This window comes from Daktulosphaira vitifoliae, unplaced genomic scaffold (assembly GCF_025091365.1).
Source record: "Daktulosphaira vitifoliae isolate Bord-2020 unplaced genomic scaffold, ASM2509136v1 Scaffold_2, whole genome shotgun sequence".
In the NCBI taxonomy this organism is placed as follows: domain Eukaryota; kingdom Metazoa; phylum Arthropoda; class Insecta; order Hemiptera; family Phylloxeridae; genus Daktulosphaira; species Daktulosphaira vitifoliae.
In genome coordinates, this window is record NW_026099573.1 from 37,702,081 (window position 1) to 37,724,312 (window position 22,232).

The 22,232-nt window shown below is 24.3% G+C and overlaps 2 protein-coding genes across 4 annotated transcripts; both read right to left on the reverse strand.

Moving 5' to 3' along the window:
* Window positions 1–4,651: 4,651 nt before the first annotated feature.
* LOC126898633 (cytochrome P450 4g15-like) lies at window positions 4,652–9,943 on the reverse strand. Of its 2 annotated transcripts, XM_050672883.1 has the most exons (12): window positions 9,631–9,943; window positions 9,355–9,558; window positions 9,111–9,293; window positions 7,596–7,665; window positions 7,400–7,526; window positions 7,105–7,300; window positions 6,645–6,754; window positions 6,518–6,586; window positions 6,271–6,439; window positions 5,120–5,302; window positions 4,761–4,945; window positions 4,652–4,698 (listed from the first exon to the last, which is right to left on the reverse strand). In XM_050672883.1, exons 1-11 carry the CDS (start codon window positions 9,839–9,841, stop codon window positions 4,764–4,766), a joined length of 1,704 nt encoding a protein of 567 aa, XP_050528840.1. In that variant the 5' UTR covers window positions 9,842–9,943; the 3' UTR covers window positions 4,652–4,698; window positions 4,761–4,763. The 2 variants fall into 2 exon arrangements, with proteins under 2 accessions (XP_050528840.1, XP_050528839.1); XM_050672882.1 differs by having other exon boundaries at window positions 4,652–4,945.
* Window positions 9,944–11,376: 1,433 nt separating this feature from the next.
* Window positions 11,377–20,485, reverse strand: LOC126898631 (cytochrome P450 4g15-like). Of its 2 annotated transcripts, none has more exons than XM_050672881.1 (11): window positions 20,167–20,485; window positions 19,901–20,098; window positions 19,655–19,837; window positions 17,831–17,900; window positions 13,701–13,827; window positions 13,441–13,636; window positions 13,275–13,384; window positions 13,139–13,207; window positions 12,915–13,083; window positions 12,466–12,651; window positions 11,377–11,622 (listed from the first exon to the last, which is right to left on the reverse strand). In XM_050672881.1, the coding sequence occupies exons 1-11, from the start codon at window positions 20,372–20,374 to the stop codon at window positions 11,426–11,428; spliced, it is 1,713 nt and encodes a 570-aa protein (XP_050528838.1). In that variant the 5' UTR covers window positions 20,375–20,485; the 3' UTR covers window positions 11,377–11,425. The 2 variants fall into 2 exon arrangements, with proteins under 2 accessions (XP_050528838.1, XP_050528837.1); XM_050672880.1 differs by having other exon boundaries at window positions 19,895–20,098; window positions 20,167–20,484.
* Between the last annotated feature and the right edge of the window lie 1,747 nt (window positions 20,486–22,232).

Here is a 22,232-nt window from a genome sequence, read left to right on the forward strand (position 1 = left end):
ATCGAAGCTAAAAATGAATTTATTACCATAACTTTTAGCTCAATTTGCAAGTTTGAAAGTGACATCATTAAATAGAAAAAATGGTATTGTTAAGATTATTATGCAATCAGGAAATTTTATAAGTACTATTTACAGTAAATTTTTATTTCAACCATGGTCAAATTCAGGTGAAACTAAAAATCATTATTTTTTTTAATTTATGACTTATATAGCAACATGTTACGAAAAAATTTGGAATGTTATAGACTGGTAGTAGCACACACAAATAGAGTAAAAAAATTAATAAATTTCAAAGTAAAATTATATAATATCAAATCTAATGCGACAATATACTTTAAAAATATTAGAAATGAATGATTTTAATTGTTTGTATGGATAAAGCTGGTTAAGCTACTTTTTATTTGAATAAGGATTTTTTTTCCATTTTTAAGGGTAATATCTTCAACTAAATACGATTTGTTATCATTTGACGTATCGTTGTAAAAAGTAGATCAAGTGAGGGTTGGTAAATTAAATCGTAGCCACAAAAAAACCTATATAGTAAAATAATATTAACATGAATAAGAAATATCTTCTCACGAGGGGAGACTATAGTGATGGGATTTTTGATATTTATTGAAATTACTGAATCAAAATGAGATAAAAATCAAATGATTTCAAATTTTTTTTCTAACCCTAAGCGTGAAAGACACAAGTGTTACCGATTCGACAACTGTTTGTTTCTTTCATAGCATGATAAAATTGGCAATTTAAGCTAACTCAAATTTAAAAATTACTTTTTCGATTTAAAAAAAGTAAAACAAATTTAATAAGTTTGATTTCTTGTGTCTTATGAACTTTTTTCTACGTCAATTAAATTACATAATATTCATAAAAGTCAGTATATAGCCCTTATAAGATATTTTAAGATAAAATAAAATACAAAACCCAGGATTCTAACACAAAAATAGCGTATTTTTGAATACGGTAGTCATGTGCGTATAAAAGATAGGTCGTCGGAACAAANATTTTAAGATAAAATAAAATACAAAACCCAGGATTCTAACACAAAAATAGCGTATTTTTGAATACGGTAGTCATGTGCGTATAGAAGATAGGTCGTCGGAACAAATTTTTTTTTTCATTTTATAGTACATGACATAAGCTTTCACTTGGCATATGTTTAAAGGACATAGTATTTCCGGAATATTTTCAAAAGTTAAGTTGAAATATTTGTTTTTGTAAAAAACTTACTATTTTAATTTCCCCTGTGAGCAAAATAAGTGTTAGATTTTCAAAAAAATGATATCAGATGAAAGGAAATTACCTAAGGTTTCAATATAAAAAAATATTATTTTGATTTGTTAATATTTGAAAAAGTTATGATAGTTTTAAGTACAAAAAACATCCCGATAGAAGGTGATTTTTATCGCAAACATTGCATTTTTTTTTTAATTTCGACAGCCATTTGCACATAGAAGATAAGGTGTCGGGATAAAATTTTTTTTTTCATTTTATAGTACATAAAATAAGCTTTAATTTTATATATATTTAAAGGACGCAGTATTTCCGGAACATTTTCAAAAATTAAGTTGAAAAAGTTACTTTTTGTAAAAAAGTTGCTATTTTAAACCTCCCTCAGTGAGCAGGTTAAGTGTGAAATTCGCATCGAAGCTGAAAAAAAAAATAAACACATCATGGTAAAATTAATACCTTCTCAGCTTCGCATTGATGCTAAAATTCTATTTGTGTTTTATGGATATTCATTGATTGACTTATTCCAAGCTATAAGCTGACAAATTTTAAATTCAGAACAAAAAAGTTCGATACATCAAAATACTATGTGATGGATAGTTAACATTTTAATCGTGAAAAAGTAATATTGTAAGGTGGAAATTTCCATCATAATGTAAATTTAATAAAATATTAGTAAAAAGTTATTTTTGTGATAATTCAATAATATTTTACTGAAATTATATTTCTTTTCGTTCATAATGAGTCCGGGTTTATAATATAAACTTTATATGGACTTAATTAGTTAAAAATAATATGCATTTATATATGAATAATTTTGAATAATCATATCGTGCGATATGAGGACAGCTGATGTGGGAGATCGTGTCAAGTGGATGTGTTTGGATAAGGGTGGCCAACCCCTAGTAGTTGGGATTAAGGCGAGTAAGAAGAAGACATAAATAATCTTGAAATAAGCATCAAAATTTGCTGTTACAATTAATAAAGTGTACAAACAATCTTTATTTTTGGTTTAATTATACTTTTATGGATATTCATGAAAATGTCATATAATTCCAACCCAACCGTAAGAATAAAAATTCCTAAAAAATATAAACTAGAGTCCTATTTATATTACATTTAAACAGCAACTAAAACCGCGTAGATTATAATTTGGTTCGTTTAACCACATAAACGTTCATAACAAGTATACCACAATTATTACAAGTGATTACTGATTATTAATAAATTTATCATGTTTTAATTAGTATTAAATCACCGTATATGTTCTATAAATGTTGAACAATTCAATATAAATAATATACATACTATTGTTTGTGAAAAGATAAAAAATGTTATTGTTAATTCATTTAAATTAATTAATTATTAAAAAAAATAATTAAATAGGATTTGTAGGCGATTGTATCTTGTCCTAGAATAGGCCATTTAAATCAATAATTCCTGCCAAAAGATGGCAGATCAAAGAAGTACTCCGTATTAAAGTTACATTGAATATAATACCGAATTTCCTACAAAAAGACTTAAAAAAAAAAAATTGTTGTATAATTTATAATCAGTCCCACATTATGTTTCATGATCTTGTCGGTTAAATCTAAAATCTATTAATTATGAATATGTAGTGTTCAGTAAGTAAAGAAACGGGTTTTTTTTATTGTTCTCATTGTTTGTAACAATTGACCAGTTTCTTTACTTTTTGAATCGTAGAGTCCCCTGAGTAGACGAATATTGGACTGACGAATACGTCATTAGGATCAAATAGGTGTATTGTGAGACGTACACGAGAAAATCACAGCTGTTAGGGCTATTAAGCATCTGTAAAGCTAATTATGAAAAACCAAATATAATTTCCAAGTGTTTTTTCATTATTATTGTCAAATATTTCATGAATTTTTAGATTGGAAAATTAAATAACTATCTAAATAAAAATCCAAAGACTAAGAAAAATTTCTTTTGCAAAAATACACTCATATTTTATAGTTATTATAAATTACAAGCATAATATAATTAATTTTTTAGCATCGATGCGAAGCTGAGAAGGTATTAATTTTACTGATGTTTTTTTTTTGTGTCTATTACCACTTTTTCTCAGCTCTCGCCAAACCGATTTTTTTCAACAATACGCCAAAAGATCACAAATTGTATCTATTCGTAGGCATTATTCTCAAAAATTGAAAAAATTTCCCTCGTTCACCATAAATGGGAGAAATCTTAAAAAAAATTATGTATTTAAAAATCGCTAATTTTCAAAATTTTTTAAAAATGACCAAATCAATTTAATTTTTTTTTTATAGATGCATGATGTCTTTACTTATTATTTGATATATATATATTTTAAATTTGACCCTTTACCTGCTCACAGGTGGGTATTTAAAATGATTTTTTTTGTAAAAAAATCATTTTTTCCACTTAACTTTTGAAAGTGATTCGGAAACTCTGACACTTTTGTATATATCTTAAATTAAAACTTATGTAATATACTTTATTATGGAAAAATAAAATTTCGGACTTTATTTTGTCTTCACGGTGAAAATGGCTACCGTATACTATTTTTGTGTTAAAATTCTCGATTTTATACTTTACATTTTTAACTTTAAAATGCTATAACTTTTTGAAAAATAAATGGATCAATACAATTTTTTTATGAGAAATATTTATATACCTCTTTCATACAACATACGTTTTACGTCCAATCGGATTATTTCTCTTCATATAGTTATTCATATATTACACTTATAAATCATAAAACTTGTAATCAGGATATAAATAAGGAAATAGGAGATTATGTAGCTTTTGGAATAATCCATCAATTTTTTAAAATTATACACTATCTTTTGATTTGCATCGATGTATTTCTTATGATAGTGCTTTTAATCACTGTCAGATATTATTTATACTTAACCCACCTATGCCACGTCTCCACTATGCTAAGGTTTTTTAGATAAATATTTTTTTTTATAATCAAGTCCCTTGCATAAGTGATCGGTCACCCAATATTTCTTTATACATAAGTATATTTCTTTATACAGAAAATATATTTGATTTTTGTTATTAAAATTCAAGTTCCGTTAGTGTAATTGTATAAATTAGTTACAACGTTTTATTTTGAAGTGCTTAATACGTATTGGTTAACCAAATGTTCATGTCCATAATCCATAACATTGGACTAGAGGATCAGTTTAAAATGACTTTGACACAATTCAACACTTTTCCAAAATATTATGTTCCAATTTTAACCTTACATTGAAATAAAAATATTATGATTATCAAATTATATGTTTAGTATAAATTTTGTAATACAATCTTGGTGCTATTTTAGATGTAACATTAATTTCCACTCGTATACATCTTTTTTACATCAAGTAAAAGAATTTTAAAAACTATTTTAAACTCTCTAAAATTTTAAATAAGGAATTAAAAATAAAAATAGTTGATCTCCTTTTATTCAACAAATTTGACTACCTTTAGCTACAGAAAAATACAATTAAAAAAAAAAAAAGAACTAAGAAATATAAACAAAAAGTACAAACAATTTAAACATTTGTGTTTACTAATGACTTTCTTGGTTCTAATCTGATTTTGAATCCATCAGATCTTTTCAGGATTATATCACCTTGGATTTTCCACTTATTCTCTGGTATGGTGCTATAAACTTTGAAATTTCTTAAAATAGTGGCTAGAATAATTTTTAATTTTAGCATAGCATATTTGCGGCCTGTAAATAATAATAATTATTCAATAATTTTATTATTGAAAAGTTTATTTCAATGTTTAAAACGATTGATTTTGACTTCTATTAGAGTAATTTAAATTTTTCATTTTTTTTCACACAAATACAATAAATTCCTTATTAATTTTAATTTTATAAAAAAAAAATTATAATACTCACCAACACAACTTCTTGGTCCTGCACTAAATGGTATGTATGCGTAATAATGTCGGCTGGCTGTTCTTTCCGGTAAAAAGTGGTCAGGGTTAAAAACATCAGGATTAGGAAATACTACTGGATCACGGTGAAGTTTAAGAGTACCAATAGCAATTGATGCACCAAGAGGTAATATTGTGCCATTAACTTTTGTATAAATTAAATAAATATAGATTATGTATTAAATATTTAAAATTGAAAATATAAGTTTATAAAAAAAGTTAAATTTAAACATGCATGACTTATTTAAATTAACTGTTTTTTTTTTTGTCTCAAAGAAATGAAATCAGTGTATCACTCCTTTTGATAACTTAAAATATAATCATTTAAGATAAATTAATCTATATAATACTTTTTTAATAGAGAAATATTTATTTAAATATCTATAGATAATTAATTAATATTATACATTAACATCTCTATGATGAAATCATATTAATAAAAATAAAAAATGATAAACACGTCTTGTAGTTTTATAGTACGGATGGTCTATGATGTTTTGACAAATCTAAATACTTTTGATCAATTAAATATTATACATTACATTTTAAAAAAAAAAAATAATTATTATACTTTAGGACAATGAAAATATCATTAAAAATAATATTTTTTTAATATATTAAAGAAGTATAACTTTTTTTACACAAAAAAAAACTGAGTATTTTAAATAATTTTTTTTTGACAATAGTTTAATGTATTTTATTCAACAAATAATACAAAAATATTATATTATGTTTTAACTTTTTATTTTATAAAAATTAAAAATTAATTAATTATAAACAAAGCTATAGTTATATTTGTTGAACTTTCTCCCAGTATTAGAAAATGTAATTCAAGAACCACTAGACGGTTTTTTTTTTATTTGATCAATTTTATATGAACCAGTAAAATTTTATAATTGTTATCGGCATGACGTAAGACACAAGGCATGACTTTTAATAGGGGTTCAACAAATATAGCCATAACTTAATCTAAAATATATATATTTTTTTAATTTTTGTCTAATAGATAAAACATAATATTTTCTTTATAAAATAAATTAAATTACTGTAAAAAAAAACTATTCACTAAAAATACTCACTTGAAACCCTCACCCCTTAAAGTACTTTATATACCTAATTTAACGTTTTCATAAAGCTGACGTCCAATTATAGGAACTGGTGGATATAAACGTAATGTTTCCATTATACATCTTTCCAAAAATTTCATCTCAAGAGTATCTTGAAATGTGACTGGTCTATCAGAGTCTCCAAAAATTGAATATAATTCTTCAACAACTTTTTCCTATAAAAAAATATATAAAATTTACTATTAACAGAACACCACTGTCAACATATTTATAATAATTAAAATAAAATAAACCTGAATGTCCAAATATTCACCCATTAAACATAAGAAAAAGCTACTACCAGCTGCCGTTGTGTCGTGACCCTAGAAAGAAAAATAATCTAATAGAATACTAAATAATTAATAAGTCTAAGTTTCTTACCTCAAACATTATAGTGTCTACTTGTTCACGAACTTCTTTGTCAGAAAGGACAACTCCATTTTCTGCACATTCAATTAAAAGGTCCAAAAAAGCTACTCTTTTCTTTTCACCTAAATATAAACGGATATTTCTAACATAATATTATATAATTAAACAATATATCTATCGAATTAGTTTTATAATACTTTTGTTAGTTCAAATGAGTTATTTGATTTAAAATAACTACTGGTGACACTATTCCGAGCAGAGTATTTTGAATATTGAATACAAAATATCACCCTAAGCCCCCTTCTTGAGTAATAGTAAATATAGCTACCCATAAATTCAATGTATGATTTAACTACAGATGTTAGATATCTAGGCTTAAATAATACCACATGTTTTTTTATTGATACACATACAGAAAAAATAATGATTGTAGATGATTCATTATGTTAAATTTGTTAAGCATTAAAATTACCAATGATGTCATCTTCGACATCTAAATCATCTTTGAGACCTGCCGATTGTCCAAATGAGTTTCCATAAGGGATATTTTCAGATAAGGAATTCTTATCAATATCATGCGATTCATGAGTTATGGATACTATTTCAGATACAGTTTCTTTATCTGTTTTATTTATATCGTAGTAGTCTTTCTTCTTTTTAGCCAACACCTAATAAATGATAATAATACTTTATTTATAATACAAATGATTTACAAAATCATAATTTTGAACTTATTTATTACTGAATGTTATTAGATATATACTCACATTGTTTGTCAGGTCGTGTATTATATTAAGCAAACGGGTCTGTTCTTTTCTATACTTTGTAAAGTTGAAAATAATATCAGGTCTCAACCACAAACGAGTGTGACGTAAATGCAATATGTCACACATTCTAGAGTAGAGTTAATTAGTATGCATTTATAACATCAAATATAATTGGATTAAATAAAGTAATAATTACTTCATAACAGCATGAGCATATTCAAAACCACCATTCTTCTGAGTTTTTTTGGTAACGCCCATAGCAGTTTCTACAACGTATAAAAATAAATTGTACTTAAAATAAATTGAGTTTTCATGAAAAAATATAAGTAAATAAATAGCTGTAAACGAGAAAAATGATCAGAATCTAATCTGATTAAATAAACTTGGCAATTGATATTTTGTATATGTATGCAATAAATAAATTTCATAAACTTCTACTTCATACAGTATACAGTATGTTATATATATATAACAAAAACTTCACCCATGTTACATTCTCACACTATGTATTAAAATGCTTATAATTCAATAAATATTTGTCCTAAAATTGTTAAAGACCCATTAAACAACCATTATGGTAAGAAAAGTGCTAAGAACAGGATATTTTAACATATGAAAATTAAAAAAATAAATAATATTTCCTTTAGTATTAAAAATAATAATGATGTAATTTTTACATAGTCTTAGAATGCATTATTAAGAAAAAAAAATTCACAATAAAATGTTAATTATATCAAAAATTATAAGAGTTTTCGGTTAGATCTGTCTATATACAACATATGAGGGCATTATTTCCAAAACTATTTATATATCAAGTAATTTAAATCAATATTATAATTTTAAAGTTTTGTGTAATTATATAACTTTTATTTTGTCTTGAAAGAAATTTCATTAACTTATTACTTACTTCCTAATAATACAACTGATATGTAGTATTATTTTAAAACTTACTGTTTTCTATTGAATTTTGGGAATAAAGTCCTCGTATATTTTAATAATAATATGTGCACATCATATAAAGTCATCTTAAAAAAAATCATATAAAAACCGAAATAACAATATTTTAATTATTGGGTAAAAACTTTTGATTTGGTTATTTACAGAGTTTTTACTTAAGGGGTCATCTTAAAACATCTTGTGTTCTAACCAGTACATGAATTAGAAATAAAAAAATATGCTATTGGTTGTGTTCCAATTTACATTTAAACTCCTAAGCATAAACATAAATGCATACTTTGCAGGTTCATAAGATTTACAGTAATTTGTGGTAGTTAATTTTTAAAGGCATTTCATCTGCGCAAAGTATTCATTGTAATGCTCAAGGGCATAACACTTAGTTTTAAAATTAAAAAAATCAAATAATCATTTAGATACAGTAGAATTTCAAATTTTGAAGTAGTAAGTTTGAGTGTACTTATTATTAGCCAATAAAGTGTTCATCATGAAAAAAAAATAAACTTTTGAATCCAAAAAATAAATAGTAAAAACAAGTTATTTTATTTTTTTGCTTCTTCTTTGTCTATTTCATCACATTCTACTTGTGGCGCATAGGCTACTTACTAAATTCAACAATTTATTCATTGATAAATAAAATAAAAATTGTTTTTAAATTAATAAATTTATTTTATAAATTATAAATTCTGATAGTTGTTTAGCTTAGTATAAAATGTTTAACCCTTAAAAATTTTACTTCGTTAAATTATCAACTTACCTAATAAAATTTCTACAGTACACTCGCTCATGTAATCATGTATATCAAATTCTTTATTGCCTAATTTCTTTAATTTGTTTACAGTATTTATACTATGTATATTAAATAGCGTAATAAACGATTTTAAAACATTTAAATGAAAAGTAGGTGCAATTAGTTTCCTGTGAATTTTCCATTTTTCACCTTTAAAAAATGATAAAAACTTAAAATTAAAATAAATAAATAAATAACTTACAATTTTTACCTGTGCTTATCAAAAGACCGTTTCCCAACCACGGTTTAAAAAATCTGTACTCAGGGGACTTATCGATGTACACATTGCTGCTTAATATTACTTCAATATCGTTAGGATCTGTTAAGAAAATTCCTAGTCTTGGGCCTAGCCATATCTTTATTGGCTTATAAGGTTCATAAAACTGAGATCTTCTCATAAACTCAAAATAAATTTCTATTTTATTACAAAAAAGTTTGATGGATAATTTTTTCTACGAAATTTTCGATTAATGATATATATTCTTACTATGAGGATCTAAGAATAGAAAATCCAGAGCTACACCAAAAAATGGTAATCCATCAGGACCTTGTATCTTTTTTGCCAATTTGTACATTTCTTTACGTGATATTCTGTAGTAAACATACCATAGTCCAACAGTCAGAAAAAGTAAATAAAAAAATAAATAAAATGTTGAAACCCTAAATATTGCATAAAAGCTTGTCACATCGGTAGCCATATTTAATAAAGTTGAAAATAATTCCTTAAAGATGGTTTAATGTAATATTTGAAATTATAACGCAATCAATCGAATTATTATTAATATGTGAATTAATAAAGAATCACGAATTCCCTTAGTAATATAAAAAAAGTTTAATTTTAGTTTGTATAATTAAATTCATTGATAGTCGTCATAGAACTTTAATTAATTTTTATTCAAATTCAGGTCAAGTATGATGTTAGTAAATTAGTAAAGCAAATGTATGTGTGTCAACTGACTATTTTGTTTTATGAATCAATATTAATTATATTAAAAATAAATAAATTAAGTAACAATTGAAAAATTATTTATACTATTTTTTAAATAGAATTTAATATTAATCATAAATTATGATATATTATATTATGACTCATAGAGTATTTTTATTTTATTTAACTTTTTTTTGTTAAAAAAATACATATATATTAAAAAATATTTAGAGTACTTGTAAAGATTTTTAAACAAAACAGTGATCACACATGAACTACTTTATTTGACCTATGTAGATTATTATCATAATTTGTTTTAATATATTCAAATAGTATTTTCATTGAATATATAAACTTCAACTAATTATAAGTTTGAAGTAGCGAATACAATAAAAATAATGTAAAAGTTAAGTACAGCAGTATTCAAAATATTGAGTTAAGATAATTTTTTTAATTAGTTTTGTTTGACAGTGACTTTAATCACCGTCGAAAACGCATCAATCTGAATTATAAATAAAAAACAACTTTTCATATTTACCACAAAATACATCACTTTTGACTTAAAAGACTGATTATTTGTAGAGGATCAGTCGTCGGAACGTTTTTTTAATTATACATATTAAACATACTTCATTTCGTTTCCACGCAAAAAGAAAAACTACAAAATAGCCCATTTATATTGAAAATTATATGATTTGTAGCTTTAATACTCAATAATTCCTAAACATCGAGATTTCGAATAATTTTTCTTTTTTGTTATATAGTACACGTTGTATAAACTTTAATTTGATGTAGATTTAAAGAAGTCAAGTTTTAAAACATTATTAAAAATTGAAAAAAAAATAAAATTTTAATATGGTTTTGAAAGCCCACATAGTGCAGTGGTTAACTTTAGATTTTCAAATAAATTATTGAAATAAATAAAATTATATAAACATTCCATGTTTCAAAATTTGCCGAGGTGTGTTTTCAAATGATAGTTTCGAAATTTGCTCTTCAAATCAATAAAACTGTCCTAAAATCGTCAAATTATAATTGTAATCAATCTTTTTTTTCATAGAAATACTGTATATTCTTGAAAAATTATGTAAATTGAACAAATATAAAATGGTCACGTGAGATCGCATGAACGAATGATTAAAGTGTCCATGTCATCAGCGCTTAGTTTTTCTTCTACAGGTTTGTATAATCAAAATGAACAATTCTTGGTGCATTGAATTTTTTTTAGTTAGAAATTCAATATTATTTTATATTTTATTGTTAGGTGTATGGATATTTAATGAAGTGTTATAAATGAAAACGACATTATGTTTATGTATAATATATTTTTTCATTAAAATTATTAAAAATATTTTCATTTATATGAATTGTATACAACTTTCTCAGATAATGACTTTCTTGGTTCCAATGTAATTTTAAAGCCATCAGACCTCTTTAAAATAACATCACCTTGGAGTTTCCATTTTTTCTCGGGTACTGTACTATGAATTTTAAAATTCCTTATAATTGTAGATAAAAGAATTTTCAATTTCAACATTGCATATTTACGACCTGTAAATTCGAATAAAAATTATTTTAAACAATACATAGTCCTATAAAAATCTATATAACAACGTTGTTTTAAATATAGTAAAGAAATGTAAATAAAACAATAGACACTTTTTAAACATTGTTATTGTATCCAGTGTTTTCAGTAATTATTACTCAAGTTAAATGAATTTACACTGGAAGTAGAATTATTTAAAAAAAACGGTAAAGTTGTGTCGCGACACAGTGTGAATGTGGCATAGTTGGGACAAATACAGATGATATCTGACAGTGATTAAAATCACATCATAAGAAACGCTTCAAGTCAAATCTTGTGTTAAATTTTAAGAAATTGGTGGATCATACCAATAACAAAATGAATTCCTGTTTCATTTATTATTCCTGATTAATAGTTCTTTGGTTTATAACATATAAATAAATATTTATTATAACAACTAAATATACTATGAAATTGTTAATGAAAATTTATAATTTAGTGTAGTAATTTTTACGGATAACTTAAAAATTTTTATAAAATAGTTATTATTTTTATGGAAAACTTTTATACAAATTGAAGGGCTTGATACAAAACTATTCAGAAAATAATTTGTTGTAAGTTATGAATATATGGTTTACATTAGAGTCAAAAATATACTTTAAATAATCAATTTTTCGAGCTGATTTCAAATCTGCAATGCGATTTTTTCTATCGCCACTAATTTTTGATATTATTACTAATTAGTTAAAAACTATTAATTATACTTCACGGTAACTATGTACTAAATATGATGCATCGTAATATTTTAAATCTAACTTTTCATTTTTTTTTACTTTTAAAACTTCAATATTAGTTTACTTACTACTTACCAACACAACTTCTAGGTCCAGCACTAAATGGAATATAAGAGTAATAATGGCGGGCAGCCGATTTTTCTGGCAAAAAGTTATCAGGGTTGAACATTTCAGGGTTAGGGAACACATCTGGATTACGGTGTAGTTTGAATGGGGAAATAGCTACAGTTGCACCTGCTGGTAATGTTATACCCTTTGATTCTGTAAAAAAAAAAGTAAACATATTCAATTTGTATTAAACACTTAACATTTATGCTTAAATATGGGATATTATACATTGTAAATACTACATATTACAAATTTAGTACACCAAATTAGTTACTATATGTAAATTTTTTATAAATAAGTTTATTTTTAAAATCAATCAGTTTTAAGATTGATAATATCTTATTTTCAGAGAATATTTAATAAATATATAAATAATGTTAACGTTAAACATAAAATGTTTTACTTAAAAAGTATACCCAGTTTAACATTTTCATAAAGATGACGAGCGATTATTGGAACTGGCGGATACAAACGAAGAGTTTCCATTATACATCTTTCCAAAAATTTCATTTCAATAGTATCTTGAAACGTGGATTGTCTATCAGAATCTCCAAAAATCGAATATAATTCTTCGACGACTTTTTCCTAATAAATACTAATCTATTAAACATAATAAATAAATTTATATGATAACATGTACCTGAATTTCTTTATGTTCTCCCATTAAACACAAAAAGAAGCTACTGCCAGCTGCTGTTGTATCATGTCCCTATTCAGAATAAAAAAAGGATTACGTTATTTTATATAATTATTGGGAAAACAGTGTTAAATCTAACTTCAAACATAATGGTGTCAACTTGTTCTCGAACTTCTTTATCCGATAATACTAAACCATTCTCCGCGCATTCTATCATAAGATCCAAAAATGCTGATCTTTTCTTTTCTCCTGGAATATTAAAACTCATAAGTACAACTTACATAAATATCCAATTTTTATACTACCTATTCCATCATCTTCTACATCCAAATCATCCTTTAAACCAGCAGATTGACCAAATGAATTACCATAAGGTATTTCCTTATTTCTGTTCACTTCCAAACCATTTTCCGATTCGCGAGTTATTAATTCGGAGTCTAGCACATTGATTTTTGGAGCGTCTTTCTTTTTAAAGTATTCGTCTTTTTTTTTAGCTAAAACCTAAAATTTTTTCTTATTAATATCCTGTAAAAAAAAAGATAAATATATTTTTACATATACCAACATTATACGTGAGACTGTGAATTATGTCTAGCAGATGCAATTGGTCCTTGGCATGTTTAGTGAGATTGAAAATGAGATCGGGTCTTAACCACAAACGCGTGTGTCGTAAGTGTAAAATATTAGTCATCCTAAATTTTAAAGTTAAAGTTAAACAATTATCTAATATTATTTACATTTTACTTGAACTGGTCAATCTTCAAAAACCTTTTTTATAATTGATATATACAGCGTAATCCATTTAGGAAAAATTATTTAATTACTTAGAAGATAAAAATAATATGAGGGAATATATTTTTACCATGTTTACTAACATATACTTTTCGATAAATACCTAAAGTTAAAAGTAGTCATAACCCGATTATCACACCCAGTTCATTTTTAAAAACAATCATAACTTCTAAAATATTTGTTTAAAAGTAGTTATTAACCAAATATTTTCTTAATTATAATAATAATAATAATTAGATTATTTTCTACTAAACACATTAGTTAAATACAATTTCTAATAAAAATATAGTTGTTACCCTTATATAGCATAAATATTGAACCACATAAATAATTAATAATTGATATTTGAGAAATAAATCAACAGCTTGGCGTGGTAATCCATTAATTTTTTTATTTGTTACTATTACCTTTAATTGCGATTATTAATTTTTTTTAGCGCCGTAATTTAAACTGTAATACAATTTTTATAAAAATTAAAGATAATGTCTTCTATAATTATTTCAAAATAATCCGTCGATGAGTTATTTATTTTTTGATTATTTTTATTTTGATTATGATTTGATGGTTTATGATAAACGCATCAATATGTATAAATAAACAGTCTAGATAAATTTAACTTAAAAATACTCAAAAAGAATTTTTAGAAAATAATATTCATTAAACATCTATAGAATTCAATTTTACATGTAAACTACTTTATTATTTAAAAATATGTTTTTTCAATATTATTAAATCTTAAAAATTAGTAAATGCTTTTTGGGTAGGTTACAGACTGTTGTACAGAAATAAATATTGTTATACACTATGTAGTTTTTTACAAAATCAGGAAAAAGTTCTTAATACAAAGTGAACGTCAAATATTATTCGTGATCATAATTCATAAAAACATTAGTTTGTAGATTATATTTTTGTTTTTATTTTAAAAAATCCAGCACAGGGGGGTCGCGGCACAGTGGTGACATGGCATAGTTGGATCAAGTATAATGATATANACATGGCATTGTTGGATCAAGTATAATGATATATGACAGTGATTAAAATCACTATAAAAAAAAAGCGCTTCGATGCAAATCTTTAGATAGTGTTTAATTTTAAAAAATTGGTGGATTATTCCAAAAGCTTCTTGATCTGCTGGTTCCTTATTAATATCTCGATTAAGATAAAGTATGTCGAATGAAAAGGGTTTATTAAAAAATAGTATTTTCCACAAAAAAATTATATTGATCAATACACTTTTCAATAAGTTATAGCATTATAAAGTAAAAAATAAAATAAAACTGAGAATTTTCACACAAAAATAGCATTCGGTAGCCATTTTCACCGTGAAGACAAAATAAAGTCCGAAATATTTTTTTTACATAATAAAGTAGATTACATTAACTTTAATTTAATATATATAGAAAAGTGTCAGAAAAAGTTAATTTTTTGTAAAAAAGTTGTCATTTTAAATCCCCCCCTGTGGGCAGTTAAAGGGTCAGATATAAAAAAAAATATACCAAATGAAAAGTAATGATATCATTCATCTATATAAAAAAAAAATGATATTGATATGTTCATTTTTTAAAAAAATATGGCATATATAAGTAAAAAAAATTGAATATTACAGTATTACAATAATAATGCTGTTATGAATATTATATCTTTATACAAGACATTCTGATAACTATTTGCATCACTATTATTTTATTACTTTTTAAAATATATAATTAGGTTTAAATAATATTTACGTACTTGAGCTTTTTTTAATTTCACTTTTCCAAAAGGTCATATCTTCAAATTTTTTAATTAAAATATGTCTAGAAAAAATATGAGTAAAAGCGTCTTTTTCTATGATTCATAAAATAAAACGTTAAAAAACCTATAGAGTTAACCTAACATAGAGTTCTTATAATATATTTAATAATTATCAAATTAATACAAAATAAACAGTGATACCACTTTTAAAAGAAAAACACTACTTGGCAAATAATTAAAATACTCTTTCAAATAATTACAAATATTTCGTTTAGATTTATACATTTTATTCCTGTATAATACATAAACTTGGTTATTATGATTATAAAAAGATGTTAAGAATAATGAAATACACTTTAGGAGTACAAAGGAATGAATGAAAGTGATTCACAGCAGTCTTTATAATGTAAACAATAGAGGAGTTACGTGATCTAAGAAACATTTTCTAGCCATTCGATTTAGAAGCTATCATATAAAGTAACTAAAGATATAAGGTTTGACTACATATCTCTCATAAGTCGTATATATGATAGAATAAATATTTTTTGGAGGATTTTTTTATCGATTTCCGGCAATTTTATGTCAAACAACAGAATAATTTAAACCACAATGATTTAAAAAAAAGTATGTCGAATGAAAGGTGTATATAAATACTATTTCTCATGAAAAAATTATATTGATCCATACATTTTTTAAAAAGTTATGGCATTATAAAGTTAAAAATGTAAAATATAAAATCGAGAAATTTAACACAAAAATAGCATTCGGTAGCCATTTTCACCACGAAGACAAGTCCAGAGGTCAAATTTTTTTTTTCCATAATAAAGTATATTTCATTGCCTTTAATTTAAGATATATATAAAAGTGTCAGTATTAGCGGAACACTTTCAAAATTTAAGTTAAAAAAATTAATTTTTTGTGAAAAAGTTGTCTTTTTAAAGCCCCCCCTGTGGGCAGATAAAGGGTCAAATTTATAATAAAAATATACCAAATGATAGGTAAGAACATTATGTGTCTATAAAAAAAAGAATTATATTGATATGTTTATTTTTAAAAAAGTTACGGCAGTTTTCAGTAAAAAAAATTGAAAAAATTGAAAAAATTAGCGATTTTTAAATTTGTAATTTTTTCAGAGGTTTCCCCCATTTACGGGGAATGAGGAAATTTTTTTCAATTTTTGAGGGTAATGTCTTCGACTAGATACGATTTGTGATCTTTNTTTTACGGGGAACGAGGGAATTTTTTTCAATTTTTAAGGGTAATGTCTTCGACTAGATACGATTTGTGATCTTTTGACGTATCATTGAAAGAAATCGGTTCGGTGAGAGCTGAGAAAAAGTGGTAACAGACACAAAAAAAAAATAAATAAATAAATAAATAAAAAAAAAAACACATCTTAGTAAAACCAATACCTTCTCAGCTTCGCATCGAAGCTAAAATGTATTTCTTGGAAATATTAAGATTATTTGATAGGAATGTTATTAACTTATAGATAATTAAAAAAAAATGGAATTATAATAATTTGTACTCTGAAATAATAAAGTATTATTTTATTTTTATTTTAATAAAATTAAAATATTTCTCTTTTAGTAAAGGTAAGTAGGAAAATGTATTAATTCCTCCACCATCGACAATTCTGAATTATTTTTTTAATTATATATTTATGGTAATATAAAAATATTTTCGAGGTGAAATTACATTAAATTTACCTAAAATTTGCTGACTACTTGCGTCAATTCAGTCAAAACAAGCTATCAATCAACTATAAAAATAATAGCCTGTAGACGCTTCAAACTCATTAAATCAGATTGCTATTAAATGTATGAATGACTATTACGAAAAAACTTTTTTGTGTATACTTTTTTATAGCTTTATGTGACTGTGAGTAAAAATTCATTTTTATCTCATATTTAATCTTATTTGATTCAATTATAACTATAATAATTATAAATATTGAGTATACAAACATTATTATTAATTTTAGTATTAAACATGTAGAATTATTTGTGATAAATATTAATATAACTAAAAATAATGTCATAATTAGTTTTAAAAAATGATATTTATTTAAAGCATACGACGTGTCGCTATCTTATACTTCTTTATCCCACAACAACTAATTTTTGCAGTTAATATAATTGCTCAATTTTATTAATTTTAATTATTTACTTCATAACTGCATCAGCATACTCGAAACCACTGTGCTTTTGTGTGTTTTTACTTACTCCCATAGCTGTTTCTGTAAAAACAAAAACACATAAATATATAAAAAAAAAATTATGAATTGTTTTATTTAAATTTATAAATGTATTGGAGACTCATTTACTAGGTTTGTTAAATTAATGACATCATTTAACTTACTTAGAAGTTTAATTTATATTATTAATACAAATAAACTATTACGATTTTTTCTATTTGTTGCCTTTTTATATATTTTAAGATACTAATATTTTTTATCTTATAAACAACGTGATGTTCATATTCTGTATATCAACCTTGCTTAAGAAAACACATTAGCTAATACAATATATTTACAATCCTATTCTATATTAGTTATTACACAGAGAAGTATAAATTCAATGTTATATTTAATTTAGTATAAATTACTTAAATAATTATGTTATTTTATTTTAACTATTCCATCTATTTATGTAGTTAAAATAGTTAGATTAATAATAACTATGAAACATGCACATATAATGCATTTATTCTTGCATCATATAATATTATTATTTAGTTGTTTGCCTTCTAATTCATTCATATTAACACGAGTTATGATACAACTTGTTCAAAGTGAAATCCTATTTCATTCTATTATATTAAATAATAAGTTCCTATTTTTTCTAATAAACCTAAATTTATATGTTAATACAAATAAAAAAATACGTGCATTTAATAATGCTAAACTCTTTAACAGCTGATGATATATTTGCTAATAGCAAATCACTACATAAAAAATATTAATTATACAATTAATAATCATATACTGTAATAAATTCCTTTACTTTTCCTATCATAACTGGTTTTATTAAAAAAAGTTTAGTAAAAAGGTCGGGAAATAATAATAAATCATCACTACTCATATTATTATATTATTCAAAATAATTTGTTTATTTATTTGGAAGGACAAAATTATATCATCAATAAGTTTTGTGCCAACTTTTTTCTTAATGTCGCACTATTATTATATGGATGCGATTAAATTTTCTAACTTTGAAGGACTTTACATATTAAAAATAATATGTATAATTTTGATATTAAATTAAAATCTTGGGAAATATCTTTTAACACGTATCTTTATATATCTGTAGTAAATATAGTTTCTACTATATTTACTAAATTTTATTGTTCACTAAAATTTCCTAAAATTTTTGACTGAGAAGAAAATGAAATTATACAAGAGAAATGAAAATTATAACGTTAAGGAACCCATTGATAAAAACAGCATAAAATCCAAACAAAAATTTTGTATAAGTATAAGTAAGACTATATTTAACAGAAATTGCACGGGCAAACTTGGGATGTTGTTGAACTCATAGTATTGGAACCCGAATATTTCAACAAATCTTTTTATTTTTTGGTATTATGTGAGTACAAAANATCTTTTAACACGTATCTTTATATATCTGTAGTAAATATAGTTTCTACTATATTTACTAAATTTTATTGTTCACTAAAATTTCCTAAAATTTTTGACTGAGAAGAAAATGAAATTATACAAGAGAAATGAAAATTATAACGTTAAGGAACCCATTGATAAAAACAGCATAAAATCCAAACAAAAATTTTGTATAAGTATAAGTAAGACTATATTTAACAGAAATTGCACGGGCAAACTTGGGATGTTGTTGAACTCATAGTATTGGAAACCGAATATTTCAACAAATCTTTTTATTTTTTGATATTATGTGAGTACAAACATTTTTGGGGTTCAAAAAATAATGTGGAAAATCTTAAATAAATCCCTGGTTAAAAGAGCATAAAGCTTCTTACCCAACAATATTTCAACTGTGCATTCGCTCATATAGTCATGAATGTCGAATTCCTTGTTATTCAGTTTCATCAATTTGACGACAGTGTCTCTACTATGAATATTGAACAGTGTTATGAATGACTTCAATACGTTTAAATGAAAAGTAGGCGCAATCAGTTTTCTATGTGCTTTCCATTTTTCACCTGCCGATTAATGTAAAACTTAAATTTATGAAAAAAATGAATATATATATTATTTACCCGTACTAATTAAAAGTCCATTTCCTAACCATGGTTCAAAAAATTTATATTCAGGAGACTTATCAATATACACATAGCTACTAAGAATCACTTCTATGTCATCAGGATCTAATAAAAAGATTCCTAATCTAGTTCCTAGCCATCCTTTTATCGGTTTTCTTATATCAAAAGTATAACTTATTTCTAACAACTTCATAAATAGTGCTGTAATATTAAAATTATTGTTAATATTTTTTTTAATTAAAAATACAAAATCTAAAAAAAATTCTTACTGTGAGGATCCGTCCATATAGCCTGGAAAGCCACACCAAAAATTGGTAATCCTTCTAGCCCTTGAATCTTACTAGCCAACTCTATCATCTCCTTGTGTGTAATTCGAAAGTATACATACCATAACACTGCAGCCATGAACAGTAAATAAAACAATAAATTTAAAGTCGATAATGCAATAATAGGATTTACAGCCATGATGTTAACCATTTTGTATATTGTTTTGTGATGGATAAAAAAAAGAAATCACAAAACACTTCAACTGAACAAATACTCGATGCAAATTGAGTTCAACTGTGACCGACGTATTTTAATAAATGACTAAATTATCTTTAATAAAATATGACTCTTTAAAGCTATTAAAATAAACTATTTTAAAACGCCGTTAACCATTTTGAAAATTCTTGAAGGAACAACAAGTCAGTAATTAAAAAGAACCAAATTCATTTTTAAATGATGCTCATATTGGTCATTTAGCAATAACAAATTGTTAATAATATAAGACCCGGATGCACTTTATTGTTGATGAGAATTTAATTATTTGTATTTCATGAGACGATGATTAAAATCTCCCTTAAATCAGTTTTTGTACTTTTCATAGAAACTAAACATAACATGAATTCAATGTTACCATATTGATATTCTTTAATTACGTGCTTCTTACACGGTCAACAAACTTATCATCATAATTTACAAAAATATTTTAGCTGTTTTAAATAACAATTAGTAAAACAAATTGTCAGTTAATTCAATTCAAAAATGTATTAATTAACAAAAGGAATATCACCAAATTGATTAAGTTGGGGTGGTATATTAAAATTGGGACAGTGAAATATTTTACAGATTTTATCACTTAATTATTTGTGAAAAAATATTTTGTATTTCTTAATAATACTTGTAAATATTTTACTACTGTTATTGATTGATACGACCAAAATAATAAAGTGTACTTATCTGCTCTAATTTAGTTCAATTGATAGTACAACCTTAAGATTAAACAAATTTTCTATTTCCGATAAGAGTGAAAATATTTTATTTATTGATAACTTATGATATAGTTAGATGTAGTCCTATGGGGGTGTATAAGATCTAGTCATTTTCCCAACCACGATTACCGACTCAACAAAAATTAATTGAATTTTATTGTGACCTTACATATTTATTCGAAATAGGAGTCATGAAAGTCCACTTAAAATGCCCGTATTATATACTACTTGAACAAAAATAACGAATAAAATATTTATTGACAATTGGCATATCTTCCATAAGAAAAAAAATAGAAAAGAAAAAATATATTTACTTTGGTGGACAATTTTTCAAAATGGAACAATTATCGGAACCGTTTTATATATGTAAGTGGCCTGTGTTAAACATTTAAGTTATTCATTAGATTTATATGAAAAATATAGTTAATTTAAAAAAAATTATTGTTTTTAGTCCACTTGGATAGTATTCATATACCTTTAAAAATACTATTTTGAATCATTACATCATTACAAATTGTTCTATATATTATTTATTAAATAAAATATATTACTTAGACAAGGAAAATCAAAGTTGTTGCTAATAATTTTACATAATCCCATTTTGTATTGTAAAATTATTATTTTTAATAATTTTTTATTTTTTGTAAATTTATTCCTAATTATGTAATAAATTAAAAAAAAAAACGAATAATTAACTTCTATATTACAACGATGATGTGTAGAATAAATATACATCCCTCAAAATCTTCGAGTATATAGTGAAGACTATATAAATTGAATAATTTTGACTCGTTAATAATTTTTTTAGGTTAGATAAGGATTTAAAAATGTAGTCCAAGGATTTACAGGAAAGTATTCTATCCAATTATGTTTTTTTAGTAAGCATGATAATTATTAATAATAAACTGACGAGTTTTAAAAAATTGTAGCAATCTTAAAATTTAGAAAAAAATCTAAATTTATAATTTTCCATATTTTATTATATTGTATTATGATTAAATCAATTCCTTCTCATCCACATCTCAAATCTAACATAGTACTTAAAAAAAAAATTTACTCAAAAAATACTGTAAGACATAATA